This window comes from Globicephala melas, chromosome 8 (genome assembly GCF_963455315.2).
Source record: "Globicephala melas chromosome 8, mGloMel1.2, whole genome shotgun sequence".
Taxonomy (NCBI): domain Eukaryota; kingdom Metazoa; phylum Chordata; class Mammalia; order Artiodactyla; family Delphinidae; genus Globicephala; species Globicephala melas.
The window spans coordinates 40,459,326-40,484,144 of NC_083321.1; the positions used below are offsets into that span (position 1 = coordinate 40,459,326).

Sequence of the window (24,819 nt, forward strand, 5' to 3'; positions counted from 1 at the left end):
TTAAACTGGCTTGAGTTTTTTTTTTGCTTTTGCTTACAATTCTAAAAGTCCTAATGTATCCCCCCTCCCCATGTCTCCTTGGTGAAGGCAGCACCGAAAGAAGCCCAGCCGTTAGTGGGAAGAGCACAGCACGGGGGATAAGAATCAGAGGCTTCTCTCTTACCTCTGTGACCCTAAGGAAGTGTCTTTCCTTTTCTGAGTCACAGAGAGTCACCTGAGACCTAGTGCAAGAGTCCTCTCAGGTGTATCTGACAAGGACTCCGAGCCCATAAAGTAAAGAAAGGAACCATCTTCCAGGCAGAAGGCATATTCTGTATATTTTTGTTTCCCAGTCAGGTCCCAGCAGGAAAAGAAGTCCACTTAGGTGGGACTTGGAGACCTGAAAGGCTATTTATGGTCAAGGATAAGAGAATAACAACTGGTTTGAGGCGCCCAGGTACTGACAACTGTGGGAAGATGCTACCACCTCTAAGTCTAGGGGCAAGGGGGGAAATGGCTTACGGGTGCTCTGGTGGAACCATGGAAGAGGTCATCTCAGAACCATGGCACCAAAGTGGGAAAGAACTTCTCTAACCTCTCTCTGCTCCTCCATTTGACCTCCAGCCAGTACCTCCACTGGCAAAACCCAACCAGATAACCCAGGGGATGTGATCTGAGGACCAGCTCCTCTGGACACAGAGCAGAGCAGAGAAGGATGGAGAAGCTATGGGGGAGGGTGTACAGTACAAATGGATAGTAACTGGAACCCAGAGAAAAGCCAAGACCTACAAACTCTTTCAATCCCCACAGCCTCCCACACATTTAAATCTCTATAGAAGTGCTACAACTCTCAAGAACGTCAGTGAATTGTTACAATGGTCTCAATGGGCTCAGATTTACAGCCCTGGCCTAAGGGCCTGCCAAAGACAAAGGCAAGAGCTTTAGCTTTGGGGCTTCCCTGGTGGTGCAGTGGTTGAGAGTCCGCCTGCCGATGCAGGGGACACGGGTTCGTGCCCCGGTCTGGGAACATTCCACATGCCGCGGAGCGGCTAGGCCCGTGAGCCATGGCCGCTGAGCCTGCGCGTCCGGAGCCTGTGCTCCGCAACGGGAGAGGCCACAACAGTGAGACGCCCCCGTACCAAAAAAAAAAAAAAAAAAGAGCTTTAGCTTTGCCCCTGAGCACATGCAACAGCTGCCATGAGAGCTTCCAGAAGTTTCACCAGGAGATAAAAATTCTGACAATCTGAATAACTGAAAAGCCTTAATGCCAACTCCCAGATACATTACTGAGGATGGATGGGTAATTGTCCAGAAAGGATTCTTCTAATAGAAACCATGCCCAGCCAGGACTGTAGGAAAGAAAAAAATGATCTATTTTAAATTCCTTGCAATTAATACCCACCTATGGTTTAAAAGATCTGGTCTCAGACACACCCATTCCTGGAGGGAAATCCTCCAAAACCCATACATGCCTAAACCATATTAGGAAAGCTGGGAGAGTGGAGAGGACAGGTTTTAATCCAGAAGACTAAGACCCTTCTAAGAGTGAGAGCACTGGGAATGCTCTCACAGAAAGAATGTGCTACTTCAGAAGATAGTAACCTCACCAATGCTGAAGGAAGTTTAGTCCAGTAAAAAATGAATAAAGGCCAGTCCTGTGCACATCGCTCAGAATATAAATGATCAAGGCAATCTGTGACCTTGGGATGCTCACAGTCTACTAAAGAGATATAAATAGACTATCTCATGCTAGGAGATAATTAATAAGAGAGATGTGTTAAAATGTCCCACCAGAATTGTGGATTTAGGCTTTATATTACTTTGAGGCTGTTATTAGGTTCATATACATTTAGAATTATTACATCCTGTTGGAAATTTTTAAATTTTGCTACTATAAGGTGGCCTTCCTTATCTCAGTGATGCTATTTGCCTTAAAGTCAGTTTTATTCAAAATTAATATAGCTACACCACCATTATTTTGGCTACTGTTTGCATGGAAGATTGTTCATTCTTTTACTTTGGCCCTTTCTGTATTCTTACGTTTTAGATACCTCTTGTAAAGAGCCTGTAGTTAGACTGGTCTTTTAATTCAGTCCATGTAAATAGAGGTAAAGTATTTATGTGTTATGCAGATGGTTATCTGTGAGAAGAGCTTTCCAAAGAAAGGAAACAGTCAAAGCAAAGGCTCTAAGGCAAGAGTGTGCCTGGTGTTTTGGAGCAAAAGTAAGGAGACTAGTGACATGGAGGGGTGCGAAGAAGGGAGGGGAAGTAGGAGGAGATGAGGGTGGGGATAGTAGAGAAGAGTTGGAGCAATGCTCTGAGTAGTGAAAAGGGGATGGGGCCCAGTGCATACGTGGAAGAAATGGCTCTAGCTTGGAGCACGGAAAGTTCACCTATGGAGTCTAGCGGGAGACGAGGACCTGGGAGCAGAGACCAGTGGTGTACAGGTGTTCTGGTGGAGTCTGGGGAGGCTCTCTTCTGATCGATGTCATTTGATCAGGAAAGTAAGAAGCACAGTCAGGGGCTGAGAATAAGGACAGTGGAGGAAGTGTCAAGGTTTTGAGGAGAAGGTGTGAATAATGATCTAGAAGTAAATGGGAGAGTGAATGGACTAAGGACATACAATTTCCTGGCAGCAATAAAGGCTTAATTAAAGCTCATGGATTTAAATTGAGGCAATCAATCAATATAGTTGTGTGATTTTTCTCCAGGCGTTAAAGGTCCTTGATCCAGACGCCAAGTTGCTGAAGCCTCCTGTACAACATTCTGCTGAATGGCCATCTGGTCTCTCCTTAAACACTTGCAGTGACAGGGAGCCCATCACTTCCCGAGAAGCCCCCGCTATCATTAGACAGCTCCCACTGTCAGAAAGTGTCTCCCCATATTAAGCTGGCATTTCTCTTCCCATTTGTTCCTCCTATGTGTGAGCCTCTGGGTCTGTTTCTGTTTTCTGTTGTTTATGTTGCTCTGTGTCCCCCTGTGTCTAGTCATCCAGAAATTTGATAACATAGCCAGCTGGTAAGGCTGGGAGAAACAAGAACTCTTACACATGGCTGGGGGGGATGAAAAATGGTAGATTACTTATACTTAGCAAAATTACATATGCATTTACTCTCTGACTCTACAATCCCACTGCCAGAAAGAATAAAAAATGGTATCCCATTAGATTAAAATTAGATTAACATGATCCTAGATTGTGCTCATGCACATTCCCCCTAAGGAAATAAATATGAATATTTTATGAAATTTAGCTCCAAAGTTGATTGTTACAGCATTTTTACAAGAATAAAAATCTGGAAATAATTTACATGCATATAAGGGATTGATTAAATAAACTCTGGCACATTTATTCAATGGAATGTGAAATGGACATGAAGAATGATACAGTAGAAGAACATGGAGTGGCACGGAAAGATGGACCCTGCAAAAGGCAGGTTTCAAAGAAGTTTGGTGGGATACAATTTTATAAATATGCACATAAGATATAAAAAAAAAATAACACATACCAACCTACTAACGGTGGATTTCTCTGGATGATGAGATATCTAAGAAACATACTATTCTCCCCACCTTTTGTTGTTGTTGTTGTCTTTCCTGTAGTTGCTAAATTTTCCATATTGAGTATTTTAATTTTATAATTAGGAAAAAGTTATTTAATTTTTAATTTAAAAAGAAACCCTACCAGTCTTTTGTCATTGAGTCCAAGATGCAGCCTTCCATAAAAACCTCCCTTATTTTGTCTTCACTCAACCCCCACAGGAGCAGTCCTGTGTCAAAATACAGAGATCTCTGTTCATTCCCTTAATGCCCCTCCCACTCCCGCCACTCCTCCATCTCTGCCCCAGCCTTTGTCCTTTGAGGGAAGTCAAGAAGGCAACAAAATGGTTCTCACTACGGCTGCTCTTTTCGCAAGCTCCCTCAGACAAGAGGAAGCTTCCAGCCTCCCTCCTCCCTAAGGACTACCATCTGCCCCTGGAATCCTTAGTACCTTTGGTAGGACGTTGCCTCACACCTGCGTGGGAGGCGTCATTATTCCAAACACAGGGGCCAGAAAACCAAGGCTATGAGAGCAGGGAGAGGTGAATCTGGGAGACCAGCTTGGGACCAAACTGGGAAGAGGGGATCCTGGCAGAGCTAGCTTAAGTGCCTGCTTGGTGCGCCCTCTGGTGTAGAAGGGGCTGCTTTGCACCCAGAGGGAGGGACTGGTGGGAGACTGGGTATTTTAAGATGCTGCCAGCCCCTCTGCTTTTATTTTTGACATCCTCACCCCACATCATGTTAAGAAGCACCTGCATCCCACATTAAACACTATTTCTATACAACTACATAAGAGTTGAGTGGGAGTGGACCAATGGACATGTAGATACTTAAATAAATATACAAATAAACAATTTTGTAAGACCCACACGACCTGATTACCATGCTTACTTTAACACCACAGTGTGTCTAAGTATATCAAGACAATGTGGTATTCAAGGGGGAAAGGGGGAGAGGGATAAATTGGGAGATTGGGATGAACATATACGCACGAATATATATAAAATAGATAACTAATAAGAACCTACTGTAGGGCTTCCCTGGTGGCGCAGTGGTTGAGAGTCCGCCTGCCGATGCAGGGGACACGGGTTCATACCCTGGTCCGGGAAGATCCCACAGGCCGCAGAGAGGCTGGGCCCGTGAGCCATGGCTGCTGAGCCTGCGCATCCAGAGCCTGTGCTCCGCAACGGGAGAGGCCACAACAGTGAGAGGTCTGCGTACCGCAAAAAAAAAAAAAAAAAGAACCTACTGTATAGCACAGGGAACTCTACTCGATATCCTGTAACGACCTATCTGGGAATAGAATCTAAGAAAGAGTGGATATATGTATATGTATAACCGATTCACTTTGCTGTACAGCAGAAGCTAACACAATATTGTAAATCAACTATACTCCAATAAAAATTAATTTAAAAAAAAGACAGTGCGGTATTGGCAAAAGAATAACTACATTGATCAATGAGACAGAATTGGGAGTCCAGAAATCATATGCACAAATATGATCAATTGATTTTCAACTAAGGTGCAAAGGCAATTAAATGGTTAAGTAATAGTCTTTTCAACAACTGGAACAATTGGGCATCTATAGGCAAAGAAATTAGTCTCGACCTATACCTCTCACCTTATACAGAAATTAACTCAAAATGGATCCTAGATCTAAATGTAAAACATAAAACTAAAAATCTTTTAGGAAAAAGTATAGGACAAAGCCACTGTGACCTTGGGATCTGGGGTTGGGCAAAGAGTCCTTAGACAAGACATGACACCAAAGCACAACCCATTTAAAAAATGATAAATTAGACCAGCAAAATTTAAAACTTTTGCTAAGAAAATGAAAATGCAATCCACAGATTGGGGAAAACATTATCAGATATTACATATCTGATAATAATTTTGCATCCACAATATATAAAAAACTCTCAAAATTCAACAATAATAAAACAAGCAATCCACTACAAAATGAGGAAAAGATTTGGACAAACACTTCAACAAAAGGGAAAAACGATAGAAAATAAGCACAGGAAAAGATGCTCAATGTCATAGTCATTAGGGAAATTTAAGTTAAAACCACAATTATTTACTACTATGTACACATTAGTGGAGTTACTAGAACACTCATACATGCCTGGTGGAAATGCGAAATGGCACAGCCACTTCAGGAAATATTTTGGCAGTTTCTTATAAAGTTAAATATATACTAGCCATAGTGAATATGGTAGATATTAATCCAGCTATATTAATAATCACTTTGATGTCAAGTCTAAAAGTACCAGTTAAAAAACATGGATTGTCAGAGTGGAACAAGAACAAAACCCAACTATATGTTGTCTATAAGCAACCCACTTTAAATATAAAGATGTATACAAATTAAAAGTAAACAAATGGTTGTAATGTATAGCATGGCAACTATCATTAATAGTACTGTACTGTATATTTGAAAGTCGTGACGATCGGGAAGATGGTGGAAGAGTAAGACGCGGAGATCACCTTCCTCCCCACAGATACACCAGAAATACATCTACACGTGGAACAACTCCTACAGAACACCTACTGAATGCTGGCAGAAGACCTCAGACCTCCTAAAAGGCAAGAAAGTCCCCACGTACCTGGGTAGGGCAAAAGAAAAGAGAATAAACAGAGACAAAAGGATAGGGATGGGACCTGCACCAGTGGGAGGGAGCTGTGAAGGAGGAAAGGTTTCCACACACTAGAAGCCCCTTCGCGGGCGGAGACTGCGGGTGGTGGAGGGGGAAACCTTCGGAGCCGCGGAGGAGAGCGCAGCCACAGGGGTGCGGAGGGCAAAGCGGAGAGATTCCCGCACAGAGGATCGGTGACGACCGGCACTCACCAGCCCGAGAGGCTTGTCTGCTCACCCGCCGGGGCGGGCGGGGCCTGGAGTTGAGGCTCAGGCTTCGTCAGAGAGCACGAGAGGACTGGGGTTGGCGGCGTGAACACAGCCTGCAGGGGGTTAGTGCACCACGACTAGCCGGGAGGGAGTCCGAGGAAAAGTCTGGACCTGCCGAAGAGGCAAGAGACTTTTTCTTCCCTCTTTGTTTCCTGGTGCGCGAGGAGAGGGGATTAAGAGCACTGCTTAAAGGAGCTCCAGAGACAGGCGCGAGCCGTGGCTAAAAGCGCGGACACCAGAGACGGGCATGAGACACTAAGGCTGCTGCAGCTGCCACCAAGAAGCCTGTGTGCGAGCACAGGTCACTATCCACAGCCCCCTTCTGGGGAGCCTGTGCAGCCCGCCACTGCCAGGGTCCCGGGATCCAGGGACAACTTCCCCAGGAAAATGCACGGCGTGCCTCAGGCTGGTGCAACGTCCCGCTGGCCTCTGCCGCCACAGGCTCACCCCGCATCTGCACCCCTCCCTACCCCCGGCCTGAGTGAGCCAGAGTCCCCGAAGCAGCTACTCCTTTAACCCCGTCCTGTCTGAGCGAAGAACAGACGCCCTCCAGCGACCTACACGCAGAGGCGGGGCCAAATCCAAAGCTGAGCCCCTGGGAGCTGTGAGAACAAAGAACAGAAAGGGAAATCTCTCCCAGCAGCCTCAGAAGCAGCGGATTAAAGCTCCACAATCAACTTGATGTACCCTGCATCTGTGGAATACATGAATAGACAACGAATCATCCCAAATTGAGGAGGTGGACTTGAGAGCAAGATTTATTATTTTTTTCCCTTTTCCTCTTTTTGTGAGTGTGTATGTGTATGCTTCGGTGTGAGATTTTGTCTGTATAGCTTTGCTTCCACCATTTGTCCTAGGGTTCTATCCATCCGTTTTGGTTTTTTTTTTCTTAAAAAAATTTTTTTTTCTTAATAATTATTTTTTATTTTAATAACTATATTTTATTTTATCTTACTTTATTTTATCTTCTTTCTTTCTTTCCTTCCTTCCCTCCTTCCTTTCTTCCTTCTTTCTTTCTTTCTTTCTTTCTTTCTTTCTTTCTTTCTTTCTTTCTTTCTTTCTTTCTTTCTTTCTTTCTACTTTTTCTCCCTTTTATTCTGAGCCGTGTGGATGAAAGGCTCTTCGTGCTGCAGCCAGGAGTCAGAGCTGTGCCTCTGAGGTGGGAGAGCCAACTTCAGGACACTGGTCCACAAGAGGACTCCCAGCTCCACATAATATCAAATGGCAAAATTCTCCCAGAGATCTCCATCTCAACACCAGCACCCAATTTCACTCAACGACCAGCAAGCTACAGTGCTGGACACCCTATGCCAAACAACTAGCAAGACAGGAACACAACCCCAACCTTTAGCAGAGAGACTGCCTAAAATCATAATAAGTCCACAGACACCCCAAAACACACTACCAGAAGTGGACCTGCCCACCAGAAAGACAAGATCCAGCCTCATCCACCAGAACACAGGCACTAGTCCCCTCCACCAGGAAGCCTACACAACCCACTGAACCAACTTTAGCCACTGGGGACAGACACCAAAAACAACGGGAACTACGAACATTCAGCCTGCAAAATGGAGACCACAAACAGAGTAAGATAAGCAAAATGAGAAGACAGAAAAACACACAGCAGATGAAGGACCAAGATAAAAACCCACTAGACCTAACAAATGAAGAGGAAATAGGCAGTCTACCTTAAAAAGAATTCAGAATAATGATAGTAAAGATGATCCAAATTCTTGGAAATAGAATAGAGAAAATGCAAGAAACATTTAACAAGGACCTAGAAGAACTACAGATGAAACAAGCAATGATGAACAACACAATAAATGAAATTAAAAATACTCTAGATGGGATCAATAGCAGAATAACTGAGGCAGAAGAATGGATAAGTGACCTGGAAGATAAAATAGTGGAAATAACTACTGCAGAGCAGAATAAAGAAAAAAGAATGAAAAGACTTGAAGACAGTCTCAGAGACCTCTGCGACAACATTAAACACACCAACATTCGAATTATAGGGGTTCCAGAAGAAGAAGAGAAAAAGAAAGGGACTGAGAAAATATTTGAAGAGATTATAGTTGAAAACTTCCCTAATATGGGAAAGGAAATAGTTAATCAAGTCCAGGAAGCACAGGGAGTCCCATAGAGGATAAATCCAAGGAGAAATATGCCAAGACACATATTAATCAAACTGTCAAAAATTAAATACAAAGAAAACATATTAAAAGCAGCTAGGGAAAAACAACAAATAACACACAAGGGAATCCCCATAAGGTTAACAGCTGATCTTTCAGCAGAAACTCTGCAAGCCAGAAAGGACTGGCAGGACATATTTAAAGTGATGAAGGAGAAAAACCTACAACCAAGATTACTCTACCCAGCAAGGATCTCATTCAGATTTGATGGAGAAATTAAAACCTTTACAGACAAGCAAAAGCTGAGAGAGTGCAGCACCACCAAACCAGCTTTACAACAAATGCTAAAGGAACTTCTCTAGGCAAGAAACACAAGAGAAGGAAAAGACCTACAATAACAAACCCAAAACAATTAAGAAAATGGGAATAGGAACATACGTATCGATAATTACCTTAAATGTAAATGGACTAAATGCTCCCACCAAAAGACACAGACTGACTGAATAGATACAAAAACAAGACCCATATATATGCTGCCTACAAGAGACCCACTTCAGACCTAGAGACACATACAGACTGAAAGTAAAGGGATGGAAAAAGATATTCCATGCAAATGGAAACCAAAAGAAAGCTGGAGTAGCAATATTCATATCAGACAAAATAGACTTTAAAATAAACACTATTAGAAGAGACAAAGGACATTACATGATGATCAAGGGATCGATCCAAGAAGAAGATATAACAATTGTAAATATTTATGCACCCAACATAGGAGCACCTCAATACATAAGGCAAATACTAACAGCCATAAAAGGGGAAATCGATAGTAACACATTCATAGTAGGGGACTTGAACACCCCACTTTCACCCATGGACAGATCATCCAAAATGAAAATAAATAAGGAAACACAAGCTTTACGTGATAAATTAAACAAGATGGACTTAATTGATATTTATAGGACATTCCATCCAAAAACAACAGAATACACATTTTTCTCAAGTGCTCATGGAACATTCTCCAGGATAAATCATATCTTGGGTTACAAATCAAGCCTTGGTAAATTTACAAAAATTGAAATTATATCAAGTATCTTTTCCAACCACAACGCTATGAGACTAGATATCAATTACAGGAAAAGATCTGTAAAAAATATAAACACATGGAGGCTAAACAATACATTACTTAATAACGAAGTGATCACTGAAGAAGTCAAAGAGGAAATCAAAAAATACCTAGAAACAAATGACAATGGAGACACAACAACCCAAAACCTATGGGATGCAGCAAAAGCAGTTCTAAGAGGGAAGTTTATAGCAATACAATCCTACTTTAAGAAACAGGAAACATCTCGAATAAACAACCTAAACTTGCACCTAAAGCAATTAGAGAAAGAAGAACAAAAAAAACCCTAAAGTTAGCAGAAGGAAAGAAATCATAAAGATCAGATCAGAAATAAATGAAAAAGAAATGAAGGAAACGATAGCAAAGATCAATAAAACTAAAAGCTGATTCTTTGAGAAGATAAACAAAATTGATAAACCATTAGCCAGACTCATCAGAAAAAGAGAGAGAGGATGCAAATCAATAAAATTAGAAATGAAAAAGGAGAAGTTACAACAGACACCAAAGAAATACAAAACATCCTAAGAGACTACTACAAGCAACTCTATGCCAACAAAATGGACAACCTGAAAGAAATGGACAAATTCTTAGAAAGGTATAACCTTCCAAGACGGAATCAGGAAGAAATAGAAAATATGAACAGACCAATCACAAGCACTGAAATTGAAACAGTGATGAAAAATCTTCCAACAAACAAAAGCGCAGGACCAGATGGCTTCAGAGGCACATTTTAGCAAACATTTAGAGAAGAGCTAACACCTATCCTTCTCAAACTCTTCCGAAATATAGCAGAGGGAGGAACACTCCCAAACTCATTCTACGAGGCCAACATCACCCTGAGACCAAAACCAGACAAGGATGTCACAAAGAAAGAAAACTACAGGCCAATATCACTGATGAACATAGATGCAAAAATCCTCAACAAAATACTAGCAAACAGAATCCAACCGCACATTAAAAGGATCATACACCATGATCAAGTGGGGTTTATTCCAGGAATGCAAGGATTCTTCAACATACACAAATCAATCAACGTGATACACCATATTAACAAACTGAAGGAGAAAAACCACATGATCACCTCAGTAGATGCAGAGAAAGCTTTCGACAAAATTCAACACCCATTTATGATAAAAACTCTCCAGAAAGTAGGCATAGAGGGAACTTTCCTCAACATAATAAAGGCCATATATGACAAACCCACAGCCGACATCGTCCTCAATGGTGAAACACTGAAAGCAGTTCCACTAAGATCAGGAACAACACAAGGTTGCCCACTCTCACCACTCTTATTCAACATAGTTTTGGAAGTCTTAGCCACAGCAATCAGAGAAGAAAAGGAAATAAAAGGAATCCAAATTGGAAAAGAAGAAGTAAAGCTGTCACTCTTTGCAGATGACATGATACTATACGTAGAGAATCCTAAAGATGCTACCAGAAAACTACTAGAGCTAATCAATGAATTTGGTAAAGTAGCAGGATAAAAAATTAATGCACAGAAATCTCTGGCATTCCTATATACTAATGATGAAAAATCTGAAAGTGAAATCAAGAAAACACTCCCATTTACCATTGCAACAAAAAGAATAAAATATCTAGGAATAAACCTACCTAAGGAGACAAAAGACGTGTATGCAGAAAATTATAAGACACTGATGAAAGAAAGTAAAGATGATACAAATAGATGGAGAGATATATCATGTTCTTGGATTGGAAGAATCGACATTGTGAAAATGACTCTACTACCCAAAGCAATCTACAGATTCAATGCAATCCCATCAAACTACCACTGGCATTTTTCACAGAATTACAACAAAAAATTTCACAATTTGTATGGAAATACAAAAGACTCTGAATAGCCAAAGCAACCTTGAGTACGCAAAACGGAGCTGGAGGAATCAGGCTCTCAGACTTCAGACTATACTACAAAGCTACAGTAATCAGGAAAGTATGGTACTGGCACAAAAACAGAAATATAGATCAATGGAACAGGATAGAAAGCCTAGAGATAAACCCACGCACATATGGTCACCTTATCTTTGATAAAGGAGGCAGGAATGCACAGTGGAGAAAGGACAGCCTTTTCAATAAGTGGCGCTGGGAAAACTGGACAGATACATGTAAAAGTATGAGATTAGATCACTCCCTAACACCATACACAAAAATAAGCTCAAAATGGATTAAAGACCTAAATGTAAGGCCAGAAACTATCAAACTCTTAGAAGAAAACATCGGCAGAACACTCTATGACATAAATCACAGCATGACCCACCTCATAGACAAATAGAAATAAAAACAAAAATAAACAAATGGGACCTAATGAAACTTCAAAGCTTTTGCACAGTAATGGAAACCATAAACAAGACCAAAAGACAACCCTCAGAACGGGAGAAAATATTTGCAAATGAAGCAACTGACAAAGGATTAATCTCCAAAATCTACAAGCAGCTCATGCAGCTCAATAACAACAACAAAAAAAAAAACGACCCAATCCAAAAATGGGCGGAAGACCTAAATAGACATTTCTCCAAAGAAGATATACAGACTGCCAACAAACACATGAAAGAATGCTCAACACCATTAATCATTAGAGAAATGCAAATCAAAACTACAATGAGATATCATCTCACACCAGTCAGAATGGCCATCACCAAAAACTCTAGAAACAATAAATACTGGAGAGGGTGTGGAGAAAAGGGAACACTCTTGCACTGCTGGTGGGAATGTGAATTGGTACAGCCACTATGGAGGACAGTATGGAGGGTCCTTAAAAATCTACAAATAGAACTACCATATGACCCAGCAATCCCACTACTGGGCATATACCCTGAGAAGACCATAATTCAAAAAGAGTCATGTACCAAAATGTTCATTGCAGCTCTATTTACAATAGCCAGGACATGGAAACAACCTAAGTGTCCATCATCAGATGAATGGATAAAGAAGATGTGGCACATATATACAATGGAATATTACTCAGCCATAAAAAGAAACGAAATTGAGCTATTTGTAATGAGGTGGATGGACCTAGATTCTGTCATACAGAGTGAAGAAAGTCAGAAAGAGAAAGACAAATACCGTATGCTAACACATATATATGGAATTTAAGAAAAAAAATGTCATGAAGAACCTAGGGGTAAGACAGGAATAAAGACACAGACCTACTAGAGAATGGACTTGAGGATATGGGGAGGGGGAAGGGTAAGCTGTGACAAAGCCAGAAAGTGGCATGGACATATATACACTACCAAACATAAAATGGATAGCTAGTGGGAAGCAGCTGCATAGCACAGGGAGATCAGCTCGGTGCTCTGTGACCACCTAGAGTGGTGGGATAGAGAGGGTGCGAGGGAGGGAGATGCAAGAGGGAAGAGATATGGGAACATATGTATATGTATAACTGATTCACTTTGTTATAAAGCAGAAACTAACACACCAATGTAAAGCAATTATACTCCAATAAAGATATTAAAAAAAAAGTTGTTAAGAGAGTAAATCTTTAAATTTCTCATTACAATAAAAAATTCTGTGACTATGTATGGTGACAGATGTTAATTAGAAGTAAGTAATCATTTTCTAATATATACAAATATCAAAACATTATGTTGTACACCTGAAACTAATAATTTTGTATATCAGTTATACCACAATTTTAAAAGTAAATGCTAACACTCATCAAAAGAAAGCAGGGCTAGATATATTAATTTCAGACAGAGAAGACTTCAAAGATAGGAAAATTATCAGAGATAAAGAAGAGCTAAATAAATGGAGAGATGTTCCATATTCATGACTCAATATTAATACGCCAGTTCTTCCCAGTTTTATCTATAGATTCAGTGCAATCCCAATAAAAATCCTAGCAAGATATTTTATGGATGTTGACAAACTGATTCTAAAGCTCATATGGAGAGGCAAAAGACTCAAAACAGCCACCAATCTTGAAGGAGAAGAAATTGGAGGACTGACATTACTCAATTTCAAGACTTACTATACATCTACTGTAATCAAGATAGTGAGGAATTGTTGAAAGAATAGACAAGTAGATCAATGGACCAGAACAGAGAGCCCAGAAATAGACCCTCACAAAAACAGTCAACTGATGTTTGACAAAGGGCAGTACAATGGAGTAAAGATAGTTTCTTCAACAAATGGTGTTGGAACAACTGGATATCCACATGCTAAAAAATTATTCTAGATGCAGACCTTTCACAAAAATTAGCTCAAAATGGATCATAGGCCAAAATGTAACATGCAAAACTATAAAACTCCTAGAAGATTATATAGGAGAAAACCTACATGACCTTGGGTAAGGTGATGCTGTTTTAGGTACAACACCAAAGACATGATCCATGAAAGAAGTAATTGATTAAGTTGGACTTCATTAAATTGAAATCTTTGCCCTGCAAAAAACAGTGTCAAGAGAATTAGAAGACAAGTCACAGACTGGGAGATGATATTTGGAAAAGGCACATCTGATAAAGGCCTATTCTCCAAAATATACAAAGAACTCTTAAAACTTTGAAAATGGGCCAAAGACCCTAACAGAAACGTCACCAAAGAAGATATACAGATGACACGTAAGCATATGAAAGGATGATCCAAGTCATATGTCATCAGGAAAATGTATATTAAAACAGCAGTGAGACACCACTACACATCTATTAGAATGGACAAAATCCAGAACACTGACGACACCAAATACTTGGCGAGAATGTGAAGTAGCAGAACACTCATCATTGCTGATGGGAATGCAAATGCTACCAGCCACTTTGGAAGGCTCTCTAGTAGTTTCTTACAAAACTAAACATACATTTAGCATATGATCCAGCAGTCGCGGTCCTTGGTATTTACCCAAACTAGTTGAAAACATATGTCCACATAAAAACCTGCACACAGATATTTATAGAAGCTTGATTTATAATTGCCAAAATTTGGAAGCAAACAACATGTCCTTCAGTAGATGAATGGATAAACTGTGGTACATTCAGACAATGGAATACTATTCAGTGCTAAAAAGAAATGCGCTACCAAGCCATGAAAAGACATGGTGGAAACGTAAGTGCATGTTACGAGGGGAAAGAAGCCAATCTCAAAAGGCCGCATGTTGTATGATTCCAACTATGTGACACTCTGGAAAAGGCAAAACCAGTGTTTGCCAGGGGAGTCAAGGGGAATATTGAACAGGCAGAGCACAAAAGATTTTTAGAGCAGTGAAATACTCTACATGCTATTATAATGATGGATATATATCATTATACTTTTGTCCAAATTCATAGTATGTACAATACCAAGAGTGAACTCTAAGGTATGCTATGGACTTTGGGTGACTATCATGTGTCAGTGTAGGTTCATCCTTGGTAAAAAAAAAAAAAAAAATCTATATATATATCTATATATATATATATATATATATATATATATAGTTCTGGTGAGTGATGTTGATAATGCGGGAAGCTGTGCATGTGTGAGGGCAGAGGGTATAGGAAAATCTCTGTCCCTTCCTCTCAATTTTTTGCAAACCTAAAACTGCTCTTATAAAAAGTTTTTATTTAAAAATGTAACATAATATATAGTTTAGAACTATGTAAAATATGCACATAAAAGGAAGACAATAAAAACAAATCATAGTGGTTGAATTAAGCTTATTGAAATCTTCTTTCATATATTGATTTTTCAAAGTTTCTGAAATTAGTTTTTCTTACTTAAGCAATACAATTATGTTTATCACACTGAATGCAGTAACAAGCAAAATACACAATACCACGTGTAAACTATTTGGTAGTAATTATCAAGAATGTAAACGTATATGGACAAAGATAGAAGGTAATTGTAAAAATAAAAGACTTCTTAAGGAAAAAAATATAGACACTTGCCAAATGACTCACCAATCCCACTCCAAGGTATTTACCCAAAAGAAATGGAATGTATTGTATTAGTTTCCTAGGGATGCCATAACAAATTACCACAAACTCAGTGGCTTCAAACAACAGAAATTTATTCTCTCATTCCAAAATCTAGGTGACAGAGAGCTGCACTCCCTCCAGAGACCCTGGGGGAGAATCCACTCCATGCCTCTTCTAGCTTCTGAGAGCTGCTGGCTGATTTGGCTTCCTCGGTTTATGACTCTCCCTACCTCTGTCTTCACATCATCTTCTCTTCTGCGTATCTTCCTCTTTGTGTATCTCTTATAAGAACACATCATTGGATTTAAGACCGACTTGGATAATCCAGGATGAGCTCATTTTAGGATCCTAATTTAATTACATCAGCAAAGATCCTTTTTCCAGATAAGGTAACATTCACAGTTTCCAGGGACGAAGACATGGGCATATCTTCTTGGGGGCCCCAGTTTGGCCCACTACACTTATCTTCACACAAATATCTATACACAAAAGTTTATAACAGCTCTATTCATAAATGCCCAAAACTGGAAGCAACCCAGGTGTCCTTCAGTGGATAAATGGATTAACAAACTATAGTACATCCCTGTAATGTAATAGTGCCCAACAATAAAAAGAAACAAACTATATACATGCAACAATATGGATAAATCTCAAATGCATTAGGTTAAGTAAAAGAAAATTCAGACAAAGTTACATATTGATTCCATGTATATGACATTCCAGAAAAGTCAGAAGAATCTGATTAGATGTTTTCCAAAGAAGACATACAAATGGCCAACAGGTACATGAAAAGGTGTTCAACATCACTAATCATCAGGGAAATGTAAATCAAAACCACGATGACATATCACCTCACACCTGTTAGAATGGCTATTATGAAAAAGACAAGAAAAAACAAACGTCAGCAAGGATGTGGAAAAAACTCAACACTTGTGCACTGTTGGTGGGAATGTAAATTGGTGCAGCCACTATGGAAAATATGTAGAGTTTCCTCAAAAAATTAAAAATCAAACTACTATATGATCTAGCAATTCCATTCCTGGGTATTTATCTGAAGGAAAGGAAATCGTTGTCTTGGAAAGATATCTGTACCCTCATGTTCATAGCAGCACATGGAAACAACCTAAGTGTGCATTGACGGATGACTAGATAAAGAAAATGTGGTATATGGGTAGATATAGATATGGATATATAGACATTGGTGTATATAGAGAGTTTTATATATAATGGAATGTTATTCACTGTTAAAAAATGGAAATCCTGCCATTTGTTACAACATGGATGGACCTTGAGGGCATTATGTTAAGTGAAATAAGTCAGACAGAGAAAGACAAATACTGTATGATATCACTTATGTATGAAAAAAACCCAAAAACCGAACTCATAGAAACAGAGAACAGATCTGTGGTTGCCAGAGGTGAGGGTAGGGAGCTGCAAATGGGTGAAGGCAGTCAAGAAGTACAAACTTCCAGTTATAAGATAAAGAAGTCCTGGAGATGTAATGCACAGCATGGTGACTATAGTTAACGCTACTCTATTATCTATCTGAAAGTTGCCAAGAGAATAAATCTTAAAGTTCTCATCGCAAGAAAAAACATTGTAACTGTGTGTAGTGATGGACGAACTTACTGTGGTGATCATTTCACAATATACGCATATATCAAATCATTACACTGGACACCTAAAACTGATACAATGTCATATGTTAATTATATATCAATTTTAAAAGATAAATATTTTTAAAAACTATAGAGAGAGAACATAACAGTTGTTATCAGGGTTTAAAGACTGAGGGGGCAACTGACTGCAAAGGAGAAATGGGGGACTTCTGAGGAGTGATAAAACTGTTTTGTGCCTTTATTGTGATGGTGATTACATGACTCAAATGCACTGTCAAAACCCATTGAATTGTATGCCAAAAAAATGGCTTTTCTCTATAAAAATGTAAATATATATGCTTATAAAGAGATACTGGGGCTGGAACTCTGCAAACCACATTTTTCTTTGTCAGGTGGATCCCTGCCAATTGGAGGTCCTCAAAGGAAACAAGAAGGCATGAAGAAGAAACTTGCTTCTTCTTATTTTGATTTCTGTCTCTGTCAGCATCACCCCCAGTTTCTCTACTCTGCCAGGGAAATTGGTTCCTGTTTGCAGTTTTGTGTTCTTTCCTACACTCCTAAAACAGTCTTGTTGCACCCCTTCAATGCGTGCTGCTGTTGCTTCAATACCAGCATCAGATGACCTTCCTTCTCAATGGTCTGAGAATTCTTCTTTAAGTTCCTAGATTCTAATTCCCTCACCACTTCCCCTCATTTTCCCAGCCCTGTGGATGGTAGCTGCTTCCTTTGGTTTTTATCTCTGCACTATTTCTTGTTTTCTTTTGCCTTTTCAGTACTCTATTGCCTACTTAGTCAATGTCTTAGAGTATACTTTCTGTTAAAATCACTGACGTGGTTTCTGTTCTACGGACTAGAAATTGACTGATAGAAAGCCCGGGTATTTCCTGTGCCCTATGAAGTCCTACATGATCTGTCTTCCTCATTACATCTCTGACCTCATCTTCCACTTTTCTTTCCCCTTTCCCACTCTCACTCACAAGAAATACAATTGATAAAGGAGCATGTTAAACCTCACCACAAGGGTGTAGCCATCAAAATTCAGAATATGGGAAACTCCATTAGACAAATAACTTAGTCTCTCCAACAAATAAATTGCAGGAGGGAAAAAAAAGATAGAGGTGAAACCTCTAGATGGGAAGTGCCTTAAAACGTATCAACCAGCAGCAAAGTGAAGACCTAATTTAAGCCCTGATTTATATTTATATATTTATATACATAATATATATAATTTATATAAGATTAATATATATGATATCATATATCTAATATATAAGGTAATTGAGGGATTTGAACTATTTAATTGTTAAATGGAATTTTGGTTATATTTAAAAGTCCTTCCCATTTGGAGATACAAGGGGAAATATTTATGGATATATTGGGTGGTAGGGGAGGTCTGGGGGAAGAAGATGGCTCATAGATGTAATAACATTGGCCGCAAATTGATCCTTCTTGAAGCCAAATGTCTTAGTCCATTCAGGCTACTGTAACAAAATACCGCAAACTGGGTGGCTTATAAACAACAAATATTTAGTTCTTACAGTTCTGGAGGCTGGGAAGTTCAAGACCAGGGTACCTACAGATTCAATATCTGGTGGGGTACCACTTCCTCATTCACAGCAAATTTCTCACTGTAAATTTATATGCAGAAGGAGCAAGGGAGTTCTCTCAGGCCTCCTTTATAAGGGCACTAATCCCATTCATGAGGGGACTAACCTTGTGACCTAATCACCTCCCCAAGGCCCCACCTCCTAACTTTGGGGGTTAGGGTTCAACATATAAATTTGGGGAGGGACACAAACATGCAGCCTATAGCACCAAGTAATGGGTAGAAGGGATTCATTTTATTACATAAAGACTAGGTTGTTTGTATGTTTTAAATTTTCCATTTGTCTTCAAAAATCTGAGGGTCTACCATGTGAGGCAGCTAGGTCAAAGAATGGCTCACAGGTCTCTGGAAAACAACAGGAGCCATTGTTGAAAAGCATACACTGCAGTGGTTTCAACTGTAACCTCTGGAAATCAGCACCTGTGTTTGCCACTGTCTATTTGTGTGACCTTGGACTTCACTTCTCCATGCCTCTGTTTCCCTACATGTAAAGTGGAAATGATAATGGGGTCTAGCCCTGTGGAGTTGTCCTGAAGAGTAACTGAATTAATAGGTATAAAGCACTACCTTGGAACATCATCTGGCCCATAGTCATCCCTCAAAATATGTCTATTATTATTATTATTGCTATCAAATAGGAAGACAATTTGAAATGAACCAACCGGGTCTTGAAACAAGTGTATCCAAAATATGTCTTTAATCTTAATGAAGTTCACAAATGGCACAATATTGACATTTCTTTAAACAAATTATACAACCATGTTCTTAGACAATAAAGCATAGCATCACCATTACCATGTGTCCCCAGAGGCCATAGAGGCAGTGATTTAATGTCCCCCTAAGATTTGCCAGAGCTGCCATGGTCAACAGGACAGCTTTCAAAGAACCAATTTGCTACCAGATAAGCTAATGAGAGATGCCATCACATTTACTGCACAAAGAATCAAATATAAAAAAGATGCACAAGAAATATGGAATTAGCTTATTTTGCATTCAGTTTCATTCCTTTCAAGTGACAAAGGTGCTTTTTTTTTGATATCTATTAGGATGCAAACATGTATATCTTCCTTGGGGCCTCCTCACCAAGTTGTTGTCAACAGAAGTTAATAGAAGTGGTGAGTTCAGCTTCCTGGTAACCTGAGATGAAAAAGAAATAAAATAAAAAAGAAGAAGAGGAGGAGGAAGAGGAAAAGAAGAAGAAAGAGAATTAGGAGAATCAGAAGGACAAGAAGAAAATAATCACAATTCTTACTGAAAGAACACAAATTTATAAAAGTGCTTCTTCAACTGAACACTATTTATAAATTATGGATATGAGATGTAAGCAAGCTTTGAAGGCAAATGATAAGCAAACAATTCAATGGTAACTATTAATATTAGCGGTAGTATTATGATTATAGCCCTCTGGTCTGAATCTGTGAATACTGATCAAGAGTTGAGTACCTTCTGAAACTGGGTTCATTAATGACAAGTGGCCCGGGCTAAGATTTGCAAGGCCCTACCTTTCTAAATACAGCAAGTTTTTTTTTTTTTCTCTCTTCTCAGAAAGATGACACTGCATCTCTGCAGCCTGTCCTAGTGCTCTGATTTCAAGCTGAGTTGTAGAAGGAACTCACTAACTCAAGAAGAATAATGTAAGTGGAGAGAAGGGATCTGCAGCTAGGTCCAGTGGGTTTCAAAATGTGGGTCCTAACCTCCAAATCCCTTCCCCTCCCATCTGACAGTACAAGGCAATCACCTTCTTCCCAGAGTCATTGCACTGCTCAGGCCTGAAGGTCCCTGCGGCGCCGGCCAAAGGCTTCAGACCCCACATCGGTGGGCACGAAGTTGCTCTTCACCACACCCCCAGATCTGCTCAGCAAGCCTGCCAGCCGATGGGTCACACAGGTGGCGGTGTTGCAGGACCTCTTCTGGGCAGTGATGCTGCTTTGCAGGATGGAGAAAAAGAGAAGGCCTGTCAGTGAGAGGCTGGGGCAGGAGCCTACCCCATAAGGCCTTCATAAAGAGAATTGTAGCTCTTTGACACACCACTTAAGAATAGGTGTTTCTCCTAAATGCAGTTATCAAAGCTGTTAGGGCAAATGGCCTGGTGGCCTTTGCTAGAAGCCCTGCCCAAAGATTTTCACAAAAAAAATCCAGTTCTAAGCCATGTGGCAAGTGCTAAAACCCTATACTTATCACTCCTTACATATGCCCACCCCAACATGTAAGGAGCATATAGACGCCATACCCTAGCCACGAGCACCAACAAAACCACTTTCCATAGAAAAATGAAAATTCCCTGAAGTCTTACCTGGAAGAGGCTCAGAGCACAGGGTTTGCAGCATCATCCCCCAGAAATGCTTACCTGCTCCTCAGCACACCTGTTCTCATTGCTGGAGCTGGTTCACAGGGACCCTCACCAAGCCCTGCATCCTACTACCCTAAGGCTAAGGCTACTTTCAAGCATAGGCCCTGGGCACTCTCAGGCCTGGGACAGGGACCAGAATAATGACCACCAAAGTGCAAATCCTTTTAGAAAATAGGTTTATTCATCAATGATGAGGCATGAGGGATGAAGCAGGAATTGGACGGCTCTGCCCATGACATTCTCTGGTATCTCAGAAGCTTCCCTCACTCTCTTATCTCTAACCTTGTCTGTGAGTCCTGCTCTCTTTCTTTCCATCCTGTGGTCCCCAGCATTCTCTGTCATAAGCAAAGCTACCAATACCAGCTTAAAGAGCAATCCAGGCAAAATCTGCATGCATTAACTTCATCCATGGGAGCAAGAAAGGAAATCAGGAAGGAGTGAGTGGAAGGAGTTCACTTGGCATCTTGGGGCACCCCAAAATGGGAGGAGCGGTCCCTCTCCAAGCTGCTGGCTATGTCACTTTTCTTGCCAGGTGTTTCAGGCCCGAAGCCCATGCCAGAGAATCTATGAAAGTTGTTCAGGTCCTTCCAGTACGCGCTCAGCACACAGGTACTCAGATTACTGCACCGCTTAGCTCTGGAGCCATCCAGGCTGCAGGGAAAAGACATGCCAGACAAAACCATGCACCAGAGCTGCCCCTGAGGGCAGTCATGCAGAAGGTTAGACCCAGGAGGGGGTGCCTGGAGCAGAGAGACGAGAGGGGCAGGCAGGAGGGTGGCTCACGCATCCTCCATTAGGAGAACTCAGCGGTTCGCTGAGCCAGGGCAGTGCGGGGAAGGGCTGTGGTGGGGAAGGGGTGACCTTTTCTGGCATTCCACATGCTGCTCAGTCCTTCATGCTCTGCAGAGAGGTTCTCAGGGTGAATGCAAGTGCAACATGTGACTCTGCTGGTGTGAGCTCCAAGCTCAGGGTGCACAGGGAGGTGCGACTGGGGAGGGGTGTCTGGCCCCATGAGAACATGCACATCTCCACAGATTCTACACATCTAAAGGCCCCGGACCTACCTCAGACACTGCTCTACCTGACCCCACCCTCTGCAAGGCCTTTGGCTTCACCTTGCAAATGTGCAATGAAGGTGCCTTGCAGGTGTGAAAGAACAACACACACAGGTTAAATTTCTAAGACATCCAGAGCTATAACAGCCCATCCCCTGGCTTCACACTTACCAGTCCTAACTCATCCAGTGCTGGGTGTTCTCCTCAGTCGGGCAAGACCAATTCCCAGAGTAAGTGATTCCACACCTCCCCATTTCATTTCCTAACAGCTTTCAGGAATGGATCTTTTTAATGTGTCTAACCACAGTCCCTCCAGTTGCATGTGGACCTCTGTCTTCCACGTAGGCTGAGAATGACTGAGTCCCAGGTCCTGGCGAACAGGGACAATCTGCTGAACTCTTGGCCCGATGCGGTCTCTCCTACCTCTCTGGGATATGTCCTCGTGAATATGCCAGGGCTGGGTGCTGAGCCTTACCTGGAGTCCTCCGTCTCCTGCTCCAGCTCATTGGTCTTGCTCTGCACATAGGCCTTCACCAGTGCAGCCAGCAGGAGGCGCCCTTCCTTCTCACTGAGTGCCCCGGGATCTGGGAGGGTCTCCAAAGCAGACCTGGAGAGAGGAAGTACACCCAACACAGACTCTAAGTCCCTGCCTGCCTCCTTCCCAGGATAAGCAGCCAGGCTTCCTGGTCTCCGTGGCTTATCCCTGAGGATGTGGCTCTCCTGACTCCCAGCCCACAGGGCTCAAGCCCAGTGTACACCTGAGGGTGTTGATTCACTGTGAGCCTCCCGCTGCTGTGACTTCAGAGGCACAGAACCGCCTGATCCCAGGGGCAGTGGAAGGGGAATGCTCTCGTGGCTTCAGGCTGTCTCACCTGAGTGGTGTTGCCTCGAGACTGCCTGCCTGGCACAGGACCAAGATGCTGAAAGCCAGGAAGGGGGAGGACTTCCCGAAGCCCATGATGCCTCTCTGTAAAGGGAGAATGACGTTACCACTGCACCAAGACCAAGCACCGCCTGGAGCCCACAGACCCAAGTTCCAGTCCGGCCCGGCCTCTGCCACAACTGCCTTGAGAATTCGGGCAGGTTACCCCGCCTCCCCACGGCTCAGTTCGGTTCATTTGCCAGATGGGCTGCTTTGAATCTCAAAATATACATTACACTGAATCGCATGGTACAGCAGAAACAGGTGTCCTGGGGTGAGGGTGGGGGATTCCGGTTTTGTCCCGTGGAAAGCCAGGAAGAAGCCATGCACATGCACATAAATCCACACCTTCTGCCCTATGCAGAAACCAAGCGAGAACCCACCCTTGCTGTGGACTGTGCCTGTCTTCATAGGGACTGAGAAATCTAGGACCACCTTCACCTCCTCTGGACTTTGCCACCAACAGTTGGGAAAGGAAGGCAGTAAGGGTAAACTGGAAAGGAGCGCTAATCTCTCAGTCTGTGGGTTTGGGTTGGGGATCATTTAACGTGCCGGTTACTGGAGTCTCTCGGTTCTGCCCGAACAGCCAGCCTCTGCTGAAGCGCAGTTTAGCATCAGGTGCTGGGCGCCAGCTCAATGTTCTGGCCGGCTGACTGCACTGCCCCAAGCCCGCGCCAATGCCCCAGGGACGCTTGCAGGCTGGAGGCGCCTCAGAGGAAGTTTCAGGGCTCAACCGTCCTGAGAACCAAACGTGATCCCTCGGGACACAGACTGCTCAGGGCACTCCCAGACCAAACTCGGGAAGAATCCTGCACGCAAAGGACTGGCACAAATGCAGGGGCTGCAGACCCAGGAAGGCTAGGAAGCTAGGGCTGGGCTCACGGAACTTCCAGCGCCCAGGCGAAGCCCTGGGGATGCTTGCGGTTCCACTGGAGCTAGTTAGAAGAAAACGAGCTGACAGCCCCAGTCTCCTGTCTTCTTCCAAGGGGAGAGACGGCTAGCAGCACCTGGCTATAGGTGGGCCGGGATGGCCGTGAGAAGCAAAGAGAGGCAGGCAGGCAGATGAGGCAAATTAGATGAACTATGCAGAGGCTGGTAATTAAGAGTGAGCAGAGTGGGAAGTTCTCACCTGGCGATTCGAGTTTCAGGAGAGCGCGAGATGCGGGTCCACCCGGATGGACAAAACGCCTGCTGTGGGCGTCTTCCCCGCGGAGCTCTCTGCTCTTATGCCACTGATGGGGGGCGGGGAGGTCCCCACGAGCCCGCGCGGCCAATCCAAAGTGGCCAGGAGCGACCCAGCTCCGATTGCGTCATTGCTCGCGCTCCGCACACCAGTCCACTAGGGAGGGGAACCATCCGCTCTGGCTGTCACTCGCAATGAGGTCATTGCTTGGGCAGCGGGAGGGCTCGGAGAGAGCGGAGAGACTTCGACGTCCAGAAAGTGGGAGGAAATTGTGTAGAGTTTGGTGTCACCGACAGTGAGGGGCCAGAGTTTCTCTCACTTTCTTTGTGCCTGAACTCCGGCCTTGCACTCCCTCCAGCCACGCCAGTAGGGACTCCGGCCTGGTCCCTTAGATTCTGAAGGGATCTCAGATGAAATAGACCACGGTGGAAGAAGGGGATGGTGGGGGGAAAAGGCCCTTAAAAAATTGATCCCTCTGGACCAACTGGGGTGATCTGGGATATCC

The 24,819-nt window shown here is 42.3% G+C and overlaps 1 protein-coding gene across 1 annotated transcript; it reads right to left on the reverse strand.

Annotated features, from left to right (window-relative positions):
- Window positions 1–19,525: 19,525 nt before the first annotated feature.
- On the reverse strand, window positions 19,526–24,317 carry CALCB (calcitonin related polypeptide beta). Its single transcript, XM_060304434.1, has 5 exons — window positions 24,261–24,317; window positions 23,082–23,176; window positions 22,685–22,816; window positions 20,543–20,730; window positions 19,526–19,941 (listed from the first exon to the last, which is right to left on the reverse strand). The coding sequence occupies exons 2-4, from the start codon at window positions 23,165–23,167 to the stop codon at window positions 20,568–20,570; spliced, it is 381 nt and encodes a 126-aa protein (XP_060160417.1). The 5' UTR covers window positions 23,168–23,176; window positions 24,261–24,317; the 3' UTR covers window positions 19,526–19,941; window positions 20,543–20,567.
- Window positions 24,318–24,819: the final 502 nt, after the last annotated feature.

What these genes read in the sequence shown, in the direction of transcription:
- CALCB (XM_060304434.1), bottom strand. Translation starts at nt 23,167, where the DNA reads ATGGGCTTCGGGAAGTCCTCCCCCTTCCTGGCTTTCAGCATCTTGGTC. An exon ending in CTCGAGGCAACACCACTCAG is followed by an intron (nt 22,817 to 23,081) that starts GTGAGACAGCCT and finishes TCCTCTCTCCAG; the next exon opens with GTCTGCTTTGGAGACCCTCC. An exon ending in CAGGAGACGGAGGACTCCAG is followed by an intron (nt 20,731 to 22,684) that starts GTAAGGCTCAGC and finishes CATCCTGCAAAG; the next exon opens with CAGCATCACTGCCCAGAAGA.